Below are 12,871 nucleotides of genomic sequence, written 5' to 3'. Positions count from 1 at the left end.
CTTTCCCTTTACCCGTTAAATGTTAGAAATGTGGGAAGTACGAGGTGCAAATGTAACTCCTGCCTCTGTTTGGTGAGCTTCTCACCTAAAGAAATGATAGTTTTGCAAAAAAATCAGTGTAATCTTATAAGTAGGAAGTATGTCATTGGTGCTCACAAATCATGGGGTGATCTTGCAAACAGCAGGCTACCTGTGAGCGTAACCTGGCAGTATGAGCCATGAGCAGAGCTCTGTAGGTTTTTGCTAGTCAGTGCAATGAATGTGGTTGGTTCTTGGAACTTGCTAGGAACCCCTTCTGCGAGGCCTTGAAGTGCTAAATGAGGCCCTGTACTTAACTTTCTTTTTAGAGGGTAAAGGGGAGGCATGTCATTTAGTGGTTTGAAAGTGGCATCTTCTGTAGTTAAGGAAGAAGGCACATGTGGTGACTGCAGCGAGGCTGCAGAGAACTTCGGACTGAACTTTTGAATACTTTAGGTTTGGTTGTGATTTCTTTAAATGCAGTATGGTGACTAGAAAGCTGCATCACATCAACTCCCAAACTTCCGAGAGTGTTTTGGATTTTGGGGTGGAATCTGTTGGTTTTTTTTTTTTTTTGGTTCTTTTTGTTTTGTTTGCATTTTGTTTTTTTTCCAGTGAGGTTTTGGCAGGGAAGTAGGGGTGCAGGTGGGGGAGATTAGAGCTGTGAGAGAAGCAGCACCCCTGGCTGTAGTTTGGACACTTACGTAGTTGTCTGTAAGTCGAAAAAAGGTCCAAAGACAAGAAATAATTCTTTCCAGAATAACCTTGTCTTCTGTGGTCATACCACAGCTTGAAATAATACTGATGGAGGTAGAGTGCATAAGGGCAGTGGTATAGCAATGGTCTGTGGGGAGGAGAAGATGACACGGATGTGTGCAGAACACTTGCTGATGAATATAGTAGGTGCTGGGGAGAGAAATCAAGGAGAGCTTAAAAATCTGAGGAAGAGAGAAATTTGTGGGAAACATTTGAAATAGAGGAATGGAAAGGTAAGAATTGGATAGCTCTTATGAGAGTAAATGAAAGCTAAAAGGGCTCTGATACACTCAGAAAAATAAAATGTGTGTTTCTCCCTCCCTTGTGCCCCTCCATAGTGTAAACAAGAAGCTTCTTGGTTTGAGTCTTGGAGTGAAAAATAATGAACTAGTTGATTAGTTTAAAATAAGTACTTAGTAAAGTAATAGTAAGTAGGTACTTAGTAGTACTTAGTTAAAGTAGGGTGATTTTGATGTGAATGCCTGAACTTGTAGTAGGGTTTGAGGACCTCACAAGTATTTGAGGTTTTTGAGGGAGTAACCTGCTGATACAGAGAAGAGAAATAAGTATACTCAAGCTACTGGTGCATAGGACCTGAAACCGTGTCATCTTTTCCAGGTCTCTCCCTTTTTTTTTTTTAAGTTTGTTTTTTTTTGGAAGCAGAGGGGAAAAAGGTCAAAATGGGGCGGAGATCTACATCATCCACCAAGAGTGGGAAGTTCATGAATCCCACGGATCAGGCCCGTAAGTATCTGTAAAAGCTAAGCAAATGGGAATGGGGGGGTGTCCTAGGGAAGCAGACAGAAAGCTTTCTCTGAGGATAAGATCCTCACTTGTGAATCAGAACAGAGTGTCCCTAACTTGATGTACTTAGCTGTTGGCTAAACTGCAGGCTGCTTCTTGGGAAATAGTTAATCTGTCCAAGGCTAGAATTTGAGGAACATGTCAAATTTCAAGGATCCTCTGGTAGGATGAAGGAGTTTGTCTGTTTTTTCCTTTTGGTAACATGCCAGATGTTGTCAATGCCAAGCAGATAAAGAACATCCAGATTTCCACAGTGAATATGCTTTATTGCAGATGCATACTCAAAGTGTACATGTTTTTAAAGTGCGTTGTCTGTTGTTGACTCTCAGCTTCTGGGCAGCAGTCCTTTCATGACTGTGCATATCGCTATGACTTTTGCTGTTTATATAGAAGCTCCCCTGCTTCTGGAGACATGAAGACTGTTATATCTCCTTTTCTTTCTGTATAACACGCATGAAACAGAAATCTATTTCATGCTGTATTTCTCTCTCACTGGGAAGATAAGTTAAACAGTTACAGTCTTTGTAAAATGAGTGAACTGTTGCAAAACAGCACTAGTCTTGATGAAGGAAGGTTCTTCGTGGATTTGTTTGTCTCTTTCAAGTTGTTATCTTCTCTTTCTTTTCCTCTCCTCTTTAGGGAAGGAAGCTCGGAAAAGGGAGCTAAAGAAGGTAAATAGAGAGATCAGGAACATTTACTTGGCATTCCCTGTACTATGTATCATGCTTGTGATTGTAATGGGCCATGGCCAATGAAGAGACTACGGATGTTTTGGTTGATATCCTAAGATTGACCTTGGAAAATACTGTCCAAACAAGTAGTTCAAGAAAACATAGACAGAAATCTTGTTTCGAGTAACCATATCTCATAATCTACTATTTTTTAACTTGTGATAATTGCAGCTTTTTGAAACATTATTATAAGTGCTTGGGAATTAAAAAACAACAACAACAAAAAAACCAAACCAAAAAACGAATCCAACAAATAAACCACCCAAGACTCACATACTTTTTAGTGTGTTTTACTGTATACCTTTTGTCAGTTGGTTATCTTGTTGATTGTATGTGTCTTAATTGGAGTGAATGAATTATAGAAGCGATTGTAAATAGCAAGATATTGCAATTAAAATTCCCAAAAGTTTTAATTACCTTTGCTGCTGATTTGTGCCATGGTTAATATTTGCAGGGCATTTTGAGACATGTTTTTTCCTGCAGACTGGGAATATTGAAAGGGGAGTATTTGGCACAAATGTTCTGTCTCTTCCTCCTGTGACGCTTTTCTCATCTGCTTGATCTCTGATCTTCTTAGAACAAAAAGCAGCGAATGATGGTACGAGCAGCTGTACTGAAGATGAAAGATCCAAAGCAGATTATCCGGGACATGGAAAAATTGGATGAGATGGGTGAGTGAGAGGTACCAGGTGTTGGACTTAGGCAGTGGTTTATGTAGACACATAGTTTTAAGGGACAATTGGGAGACTAAAAGAGAGTAACCTTTTTCCTTTCCTGTTAGAAGGGGAACTCTATGAGTAATTGGGGATTGATTATGATCTGTGGTGATGTGATGCCATCAAAGATGACTTTTCTTCCAGAAGGTGGCTGATAAAAAGAATGAGTAGTGTGCGTAGAAACTTCAACGTAGAGTTGAAGGAGGGGATAGTCATAAGGCTGAAGACTTCCTGCAAATAGGGATTGGAAGCTGTTTGCTTTGGAGTTGTTTCATTCATCACAGTTGTGCAGTGGAGTAACTGACACATTTTGAGGTTGTTTTTTTGCTGTCTTGAATTAGAGTTTAACCCGGTACAGCAACCACAACTTAATGAAAAAGTGCTAAAGGATAAACGCAAAAAACTCCGTGAGACTTTTGAGCGTATCTTGCGGCTCTACGAGAAGGAGAATCCTGACATCTATAAAGAGCTGCGCAAGTTGGAAGTGGAGTACGAGCAGAAGAGATCACAGCTCAGCCAGTATTTTGATGCTGTCAAGGTAACGCTTGTTATATTTCAGGCTTGTAATTGTGGTAGTGTATACTGTTTGTTCATTCGTTAGATGTGACAGTTACAAAGGAAGGGAACTTTATAAGAGACTGACGTATATGTTATGTGGCCCATATTAAGTACTTTTGTTAATTTGCATAGTATCTCCAGTTACAGCATTTCAGTGAGGGCAGCATGGGGGTTGTCAGGTCTGTATTTGTCTCTGATATACTGATTTAATTCAACGTGAAATTACAGGGGAAAGGGAAATTTACATTGCAAATCAACAATATCTGAATTTTTCTGTATTAAAGAGAGTGAGCCTGTGAGTGTGCAGCTGATATTTCTGTGAATTTCTGCTAAATCTATTGCTGGAAATAATGAGAATCCTTTGGCATTCCTTTAAAGAGCTTTCTTTGACATTCTTCCCTACCATATTGGAGAACATAGTGTTACCCAAGTGCAAGTATCTGTAAGATTTTTTTTTTTTCCTTCTTTGGAATATGCAGCAGCCTGTGATTTGGACCTTCTGGATACTTAAAAAAAAAATACAGGCATACTTGTATGCAGCCTCTTTGCTTTTGGGACTGAAAGTCTAAAGGCAGGTGGAAATACTAAAACCTTTCATGGGTGCACTGCATGTGCTTTATTTTACGTTGAAAGCTTTTACTGTTGACATTTTCCCAGATGTCTTTCATGGACTATTGCAGGATAACATGCCATAAGAACAGACACCTTTGGCAAGTGATGGCAGGTCCCATGTGTTCTGTACTCTGAAAGGTAATGAGGTTGTGCAATAGCTTCTGTGGGAGTAACCCATTCTCTCTTTTTTCCTTCCCCCGTGCCCCCCCCTGCCCTCCCAGAATGCTCAGCATGTTGAAGTGGAAAGTATCCCCTTACCAGATATGCCGCATGCTCCCTCCAACATCCTCATACAGGACATTCCCCTGCCAGGGGCCCAGCCACCTTCTATCCTCAAGAAGACATCAGCCTATGGGTAAGTGGAAAAAACTTGGAGGTGAAGTAAAAAAGGAGCACTCTTATTACTGGGGAGCAGCCAGGGGTAGAAGCAGAGGTGATATTGACTATCAGAAATCAGGAATTCTGTGCAAGTGAATTGTATGCTCTTTTAACCAAAGCTGGTTTTAATCTTTCCCTGCTATTACAGGTTTTTGTTTAAATTGTTTTGAGTAATACGTTTTCTAGCATTTGTCTTTCTGCATATCAGTAAAAATTAAAGCCCTGCCATTTTGAACATACAAATTGCCATATATGTGTTTTTTTGTCTTGCTAGTGTATTCAGTTTAAGCTCTTAGTTTACTTATTTATGAGGGTTCTCATTCTAGTACCAGTTCTTTCTATTTCTTTTTGAATAGCCTTCTGTTTTCACCAACTTTGTGATTACTTCATTCCGCTTCTGTGGTGGGATTCAATCCTTGCTTTTTTTTTTTTAACTTCAGTTGCCTTCTGAGAAGCTTGATCTCAGCAATCATGTCTTTGTATGACGTTCTGAACTCCTTGCGACAAATCTATACTTTGTAAATGTTCATGTTTCTTTTTAGAAGGCTGCTGTGTAAGCAATGATGAGAGAAGGCGAAAGAATTCTCTTAAGTGCGCATTTGCTTTCATTTGTTTACGTTCCTACATTTCTCATTTCCTTTCTTATTTCCAGACCACCAGTTCGGTCCATTTCTGTACTTCCTCCTCCTGGGCTTGGTGTTCCACGTTTGCCTCCAGGCAGGAAGCCCCCTGGACCTCCTCCAGGGCCACCCCCCCCTCAAGTCCTACAAATGTATGGTCGTAAAGTGGGTTTCACCTTGGAGATGGCACCTCGAAGGCGAGAAGAGGAGATTTCTTACAGTTCTGAAGCAGGTAAGGACTTCCCTGTTACTGTCTGGGGTTTTCCTTGACACCTCTGTTTTGCAATGGATAGTGCTGCTGTGAACAAAGCGTGCCCTGGACAAGGTATTCTCTGGGCAGTATAGGTGTTAATACTACTTGAAGGACTCTTCTTAAGTGATTGCATCTCTGAAGTGATTCTGGTATATTTCATGGTATCTGCAATTTTGTAATCAGCTGTATTTTTAAATATTGAAACTTTTACTTGCAACTTTCAGATTATTTTTTTTCATTAGGTTGCACGGATGGGATACTTTCCCGTGTAGTCTTAACAGTACTGAAATATTGTATGTATTACCCCTTAAAAACACCCAACTGTTCTCGGAGAAGTCTCCCTTTTTTTTAAAAACAAACAAACAAAAAAACCCCACCCCAAGCCAAAACCACCACAACAAAAATCCCAACCAACCCTAGGTAAGAACCTAGGTCCTCTTTTTCGCACCGTTACTGTGTCATCCCTGGAGACTTTTGTGAATGGGTAGATCAGCTTTATTGCATACCGTAAATCATCAAAGTGTTTCAATGGTGGGTGATTGCTGAATAGAAATGAACTAATGACTTGCAGATAGGAGTTGCCTTTACTTGTAACCAGCTGGTTAATAGGAAATCTTATGAATAGATTTGCCAAAATAGTCTTTAAGAATATATGCTAAACAGTGAAGGGTTGACAATATGCCCATGCAGTTGCTATGGGGATTTTTCTAACTGTAGACATACAAAATACTCTCTTTCACACCAATGTATTTGGAGTTTATGCATTTCGTAATACTTTGCTTCCTGCAGGACAGCGAGGGCATGATGACGATATGTCCAGTACTAGTGAAGATGAAGGTTATCCTGAAGATATGGATCAAGACAAGCATGATGAGAGCAGTGATGATAGTGACAGCGATAGGTCGGATGCAGACAGTGAAGGCGAGGACTTCCTGCATCGTGATAACGACAAGGAGAGGGAAGGTGGTGAAGAAAAGAAATCGGGTATGATGGGAAGTTACAGATTGGGGTTTGATTTTTCTTTTGTGTGTGTATTTGTTTTTTGGTGTTTTTTTTTGTTTGTTTTTGTTTTTTCCAAAGAGAAACATTACTTAACAGAGTTTGTGTCTGTTTTTCTACCTCAGGAGAAAGTAATTTGTTTAGCCAGCTAATGCTGTTCTAACTCACCTAAATTCCAGCTGAAGTATTTTTATTAGTAAATGAATCGGAAGCTATTTAGAAGTAAAGCATCTTTCAAATGGACCTGTTTTCTTAACAGCTGAGTTAGCTTAGTAAGGTCACAAGCCATTTTTCATCTGAAGCGTTGAATTGGCAGGGTACCTTACAAAAATTAAGCCTCAGTGTAAAATACACTCACTCTTGAGTGACTTGGAACAACTAAGACAACTAAAATTCATCGTACTAATGCTTTTGGATAATATTTTTGTTTTTCTTCATTGCTTGAGAAGACCAATTGGTAGAGAATACTAGGGCAGCAAAACTTAAAATCATCAGTAACACCAATGTTAACCCTTACGTAAGCAGCATCATTAAGTTAGAATGGTACGTTATCCATACCAGGTAGAAGACTTAAATCTATCTGATTCTTACTATTTTCTTCCCACCTCCCGTCACCCTTGCCCATACTTTTCTTTCCCCAGGTCATAGTGTACGGTTTGCAGACATGCCTGGGAAGTCACGAAAAAAGAAAAAGAACATGAAAGAACTGACTCCGCTCCAGGCCATGATGTTACGAATGGCAGGTGAGTGAGATGGATATATTAAGCAGAGATCTGCCATTAGGCTTCCGGTTAAGGTTTCTCTGGTAAGCTTATGTCCTGGTTTTGATTAAAACAGAACCAATTCTCCTTTCAGCAGATTTTCCTTCAGTTAAGTTTCTTCTATGTAACTGTACTTTCTGAAGTTAACTACATGATTTTTCAGACAGTATCTGCTTTTAGAATTGATAATGCCTGATGTTTGTAGTTGTTACTGAAGTAACGGTGGGATTGGTATGCCGAAAGGCCCGTGGTTGTACTTACCCCTATGGGAATCAGGGTTACTGCTGGCTCTCTTATGGTCAGCAAGTGAAAAGATGTAAAAGGGTTGCATGTGTGGGAAGGAGCGGATGGGACAGGTGACCAAAAATTGACCAACGCAGTATTCTATCCCATACACGTCATACTCAGTATAAAGCTAAGGGATCACGACGGTCAGCCCTTCTTCTTTCATGGCTGGCATTGCTGTGGGACTCTGCGTGTTCTCCTGCCTCCAGTCCTTTGTTTGCATGGTTTTATTTTATAGACTAAGTATTTTACTGTCGTAATGTAAGATCTGCTAAGAGTATAAGGTACTAGGTATTTGTAGTTGGGTTTTTTAAAATTATTTTTAATTTAGTAGTGTGTGTTTTGTGTAGCAGAGTTGAAGTTACAGTAGCAACTTGGAGGGGTTTTTTGATGTACTGGGATATTTTTTTTTCTTCTAAATGTTATCTTGCTTAACTTTCAAACAATTGCTCGAATGAAATATGAACCTCTTGGTGGAAAAGAAAGGATGAGATTGTCTATGGGCTCAGCCTGTAATCTGTAAGGATTTGCACTCCCTAAAAATATCCTTTTGTAGAAATAAGTTAACCAATACAGTGAAGATTTTTTTTATCTTTCCTCTAGAAAGACACCCCAGTATCTTTTAAAGGTGCTGGAGTTTCTTGGACATAGGCATTATGTTTATTTTGAGGTTGTGTCCCTGTTTTCCCCACCTCCCTGCGAACTCCTACAAACCGTAGATCAAATAGCTGCAGTTCAGGTTGGTTGTAGAAGTTTCAGCTCCGACAGGAACACATAGCTCTTGGTGTCAGAGCTCTATTTAGAACTGTGATTTTTTTTTTCTAATTATTTTTAAATTTATTTTCATTTTGTGTTTAATGATAAACTGTGGTTAGTTTTCTTTCCTTTGAAGTAAGGTTTATCTTTCTTCTTTTATTTTGTGTGCTCAAGTTTCTCTGATGTTCACAAAGATACTACCTGTGGACTGATTTCAGAAGTATGTCTCCATTTCCAGGTCAGGAAATTCCAGAAGAAGGGAGAGAAGTGGAGGAATATTCAGAAGAGGAGGAGGAGGAGGAAGAGGACTCAGAGTCTGAAGAGACATCACAACAGCAGCAGCAACAACAACTCAGTGAGGAAGCTCTTGCAGAGTCTGGGTCATCTACTGCAACTTCCCAGACACAGCAGCAGCAACCGCCTCCACAGCCTGTCCCTCCAGCTCAGATACAGGCACCTCCTATGCCTGGGCCACCTCCGCTAGGACCACCCCCGGCCCCTCCACTGAGGCCCCCAGGCCCACCCACTGGCCTTCCTCCTGGCCCTCCACCAGGTGAATACTTGATTTAATCTGGTTCAAAGGATGCAGACCTTTTGGTGGGCTTGACCGTGCTAGGTTTATGGTTGGACTCGATAATCTTAAAGGTCCTTTTCAACCTAAATGATTCCATGATTCTGTGCAGGCTCTCGGTACTACAGACTGTGTACCAGTTTTGAAGCCACAGAATGTCTTGCAGATGGGGTACAGGAGCCCAGTGTGGTAATTGCTGAGACCTGTATGATCTCTTCTGTGGTCAGTCCATTGTTGCTGTACCGTGCTTTTGCGGCATCGGGCTCCTGCAGCTGCAGTCAGCCTGATGGGCCTTGGCTCGTTTGTTAGTGCTCGCACTGATGGGCAGCAGCAGAGCTGGTGTTGGAGTAGGAAGAACAAGGTCTGGTGCCATGGGCCTCTCCATTGTGTTGTTTTTTTTTCTCTTGTGTTTTTCTCCCCACACCCCACCCTGAGCGAGGCATGATTAGAAGAGGTTTGGGAGCTACTACCTAGTTACAGGTTTTGGTGTGTGTTTTTTAATAAAACCTATGGTGTGAAGGCTTCTGCTATTCTACTACCTGAATGCATTTCATTCTTGTTAGGGAAGAGAACTATCCTCAGATAAAGCACAAAATTCATACCAGTAGTGTACTGACTAGAGACTATTAGCAATGAGGCAAATCATTACCACTTTTTTGATAGTGTATGTTTTGTTTTTTTTTTTTTTTTTTTTTTTCCTGAGGGCAAATAGTTGAGTTTCTTTGGTCTGGAGTAAGTAGTTTATTTTCTGTGAGTTGATGGGGTTGCTATATAGCTGAACTGGATAACAGTAACAGGTTGTTTTGTAATTAAAGTGCATAAATCTGTCGTTTATTCTTAAATTGCAAAGATCGATAGTGAGGAGCACTATATACTATGACTTTAATGTATTTTAATCTATATGGGTACATTAACAATGTGATTTTTCTGGGGGGTAGGCAGGCAGGCAAAGTTCTCTTTCCAATGTCTTCCTTGTTGTTCCATTTCTGGTACTTCCTAGAGGGGGAACCTCAAACCAGAGCTGCTTCTTTTCAGGCCAGAAAGGCAATCAAGTGCCACAGTGAAAAGTTCTTTAACTTTTAGCTCTTAACCTTCTGACAACCTCTGCTCAGTTGCTGTTCTCAGCTATTGCTTCATTACATGGGGAGGAGCCCTTTTTCCATGTGGGAGAAGATACTTACAATTGACCATTATGAAGAAGCTTTACTCTAACTCTACAACTGCTGCCTCTTTTTGAGAATTTTAAAAGATCTATTTAATCTGGCAGCTGGCTAGTATTAGAATAGTTTTCAGGTTACTGTTGAAGATGTTTAGCTTTAGGTGATGGGGTAGTTGTTGGTTTTTTCAACCGTGAACGAAGTTTCTCTTTTGTATGAATGCTTTCAGGAGCTCCTCCGTTCCTGAGACCTCCTGGCTTACCAGGATTGCGTGGGCCTTTACCTCGACTTTTACCACCGGGCCCTCCACCTGGGCGACCACCTGGCCCTCCTCCGGGGCCCCCACCAGGTCTACCCCCGGGTCCTCCTCCACGTGGTCCCCCTCCTCGTCTGCCCCCTCCTGCCCCACCAGGTAAAGTGTTCTGTTTGCTTCAGCGACAAGTCTCTTCTTGCTTTATTTTCCCAGTTTTTGCTGCGGTGACCAAGCCAGTAAGTATAATCACTTACCAGTTTGTCTTTGTTCCTGTCTCTGTGGCTGCATTGTGCTCTATGCTATGACATTTTTCTATGTAATAACAAGTAATTCCATACTGCTGTGTGTAGTTCCTTAGCAAGAAATCTGTCCTCAAAAAGGGAAGTTCAGAGTTTAAAATTCTGCCGGACAGTTTCTGAAATAGCCCTGCGTGCTGTAATGGTACTCTGGTTAATGAGTTGGAGATAGGGATATTTATTTTTCCTGGCTGGTCAGGCGTTTCTGATGACTCTGAAATTCCAGTGGGATGGATCATCAAGAAACTGTATTTTCAGATTATAACTTTAAAATTTGAAAGGGAGCAATACACAGGCTCCTGTAGCTTTCAAAGTCTGAGGAGCAGCAGCATTTTCAACCCAGCATTTGGTGCAGGGTTGAAGGCTTTTTTTTTTTTTTTTTTTTTTTTTTAACTGCCAGGTTCTCTGGAGTAAGTATTACAGGTTTATACTACATCTTGTTGGGTGGGTTTTTTTTTGTTTGTTTGTTTTTCCTTCTTGGCTTTCTGAGCCTGTGCACTTTGTTTTACCAAAGATTTTTCAGACTCCCGGGTGTTGAGTCAGCTCATGCTTTCTTTTCTTCTTACAGGTATCCCCCCACCTCGCCCAGGGATGTTACGGCCACCTCTGGTGCCTCCCTTAGGACCTGCCCCACCTGGGCTCTTCCCACCAGCTCCCATTCCAAATCCTGGGGTGCTGAGTGCCCCACCCAGCTTGATTCAGCGCCCCAAGGCGGATGACACCAGTGCGGCCACAATCGAGAAGAAAGCTACGGCCACTATCAGTGCTAAGCCGCAGATCACTAACCCCAAGGCAGAGATCACTCGCTTTGTGCCCACTGCCTTGCGAGTGCGCCGGGAGAATAAAGGGGCTTCAGCTGCCTCCCAGAGAAAACAGGATGATGAGCCTGCTCTCCCCTTAACCAAAGCTGCCCCTAAGGCTGGATCATCTGCCCCAATCTCTGTACAGACAAAGGATGATGTGTATGAAGCCTTCATGAAGGAAATGGAGGGTCTCCTGTGACCTGTCCTAGTCCTAGTCAGCTTTCCTGCCCCTCTGAACACAGATCAGACCACCGCGGAGGGAGAAGGAGGGAAAGTCCTCCTGCAGGCACGAAAGGGCTTGCATAACAGGGAATAGTTCCCTACCCACAGGTTAACTTGCCAGTGTGTTCTGGATAGAGACGGCTGCAGATGAGGTGTGGCTGGGCACCTCCTTTCAGAGCTCGCATGTCCACTTGGTGGAAGGAAATGACAAAAAAGAAAGCTGTGCTGCTTCCCTCACGTCCTCCCCTGTCCTTGGTGGGAGATAATGGTACCCTGGGGAGGGGGCTGACTGTGCTCTGCCTGAATCCTTGCACATCCTGAATGCTCTGGTGAGGGTAGTGGAACAGGTGTTTAAGGAGCCAGAAAAATGTTAGTGGCATTTCATACACATACGGCTGTCCAGTTTTTATTTTCTGTACTGTTCTTTTCTGTAAATATTTTACAATCCTGTTTGGTTTTTTTAGTTGCAGTGAGATTGATCAATCATCTTTCTTCCAAGGTAGTCAGGGAAGTAATTCATTGCATATACTGTACACTGGAATTTCGTGCCCTATCCCCTTTACGGTAATCTTGATGGCTTTTCATCGGCCGGGGAAAACTTCATTTTGTCTTGTGAAAGACAATAAATGTTCAGTGTATCAAATACTGGTTTCCTTTTGGTTTGTCTAAAACTAACATGTAGACGGAAAGGGGAGAGGTTCTTTGTTGGCCTTGGGGGAAGATGGAGGCCTTCTGAACCTCAGAAAAGAGAAGCAATGGCTACATGATAAATAATATATACTTTTTTTTTTTTAACTAAAGTTCTGCTATATTCTTGTTCTGAAGTTCCTGAACATCCCTTTCAGCCATTGTTGGTAGCTACTAGAAACTTAAGTCCTGAAGTACTACTAATAATTACAAAACAATGTCTTGTATATACTCTTATTGAAAGATTTACTTCCTGTCAAGCCTCAGATACCCACTGGATGCATCTTGGACAGGCACCTTAAGTAAAAATTGGTAAATAATTCTAAGAGCTTGACAGGTGATTTTACTTGTGGAAAACCTCTGATTTTGAAGTCTATGAAGTTAGTGCTTTTAAGGTACAGATATCTTTAAAAAAAAGGACTTTCACGTTTCCAGCTTCAAGAATTCATTTTCTATTTTGGCATAAGTGTTCCTTTAATTTCATTCACTAGGCTGACAGAGGCAAATATTCCAATAACCCTTACCACATGCAAGAAACAAATCTTTATTCTCATTTGAAACCGACTGCAAAATCTCTTTGGATCTTGTAGACAAACCAGTTTTAAGACCAGTGGGATCAGTTGTGTTGGCAATAA

General features: G+C 41.3%; 1 protein-coding gene across 1 annotated transcript; it reads left to right on the top strand.

Annotated features, from left to right (window-relative positions):
- The first annotated feature begins 1,397 nt into the window (after nucleotides 1-1,397).
- Nucleotides 1,398-12,187, top strand: WBP11 (WW domain binding protein 11). Its single transcript, XM_009710041.1, has 11 exons — nucleotides 1,398-1,518; nucleotides 2,218-2,249; nucleotides 2,887-2,980; nucleotides 3,367-3,563; nucleotides 4,417-4,550; nucleotides 5,226-5,425; nucleotides 6,236-6,430; nucleotides 7,087-7,188; nucleotides 8,486-8,800; nucleotides 10,205-10,387; nucleotides 11,093-12,187. The coding sequence occupies exons 1-11, from the start codon at nucleotides 1,455-1,457 to the stop codon at nucleotides 11,524-11,526; spliced, it is 1,950 nt and encodes a 649-aa protein (XP_009708343.1). The 5' UTR covers nucleotides 1,398-1,454; the 3' UTR covers nucleotides 11,527-12,187.
- The last annotated feature ends 684 nt before the right edge of the window (nucleotides 12,188-12,871 follow it).

This window comes from Cariama cristata, unplaced genomic scaffold, assembly GCF_000690535.1.
Source record: "Cariama cristata isolate BGI_N322 unplaced genomic scaffold, ASM69053v1 scaffold32291, whole genome shotgun sequence".
NCBI classification, from domain to species: Eukaryota; Metazoa; Chordata; class Aves; order Cariamiformes; family Cariamidae; genus Cariama; species Cariama cristata.
This window is presented reverse-complemented; position numbering and strand designations above follow the sequence as displayed.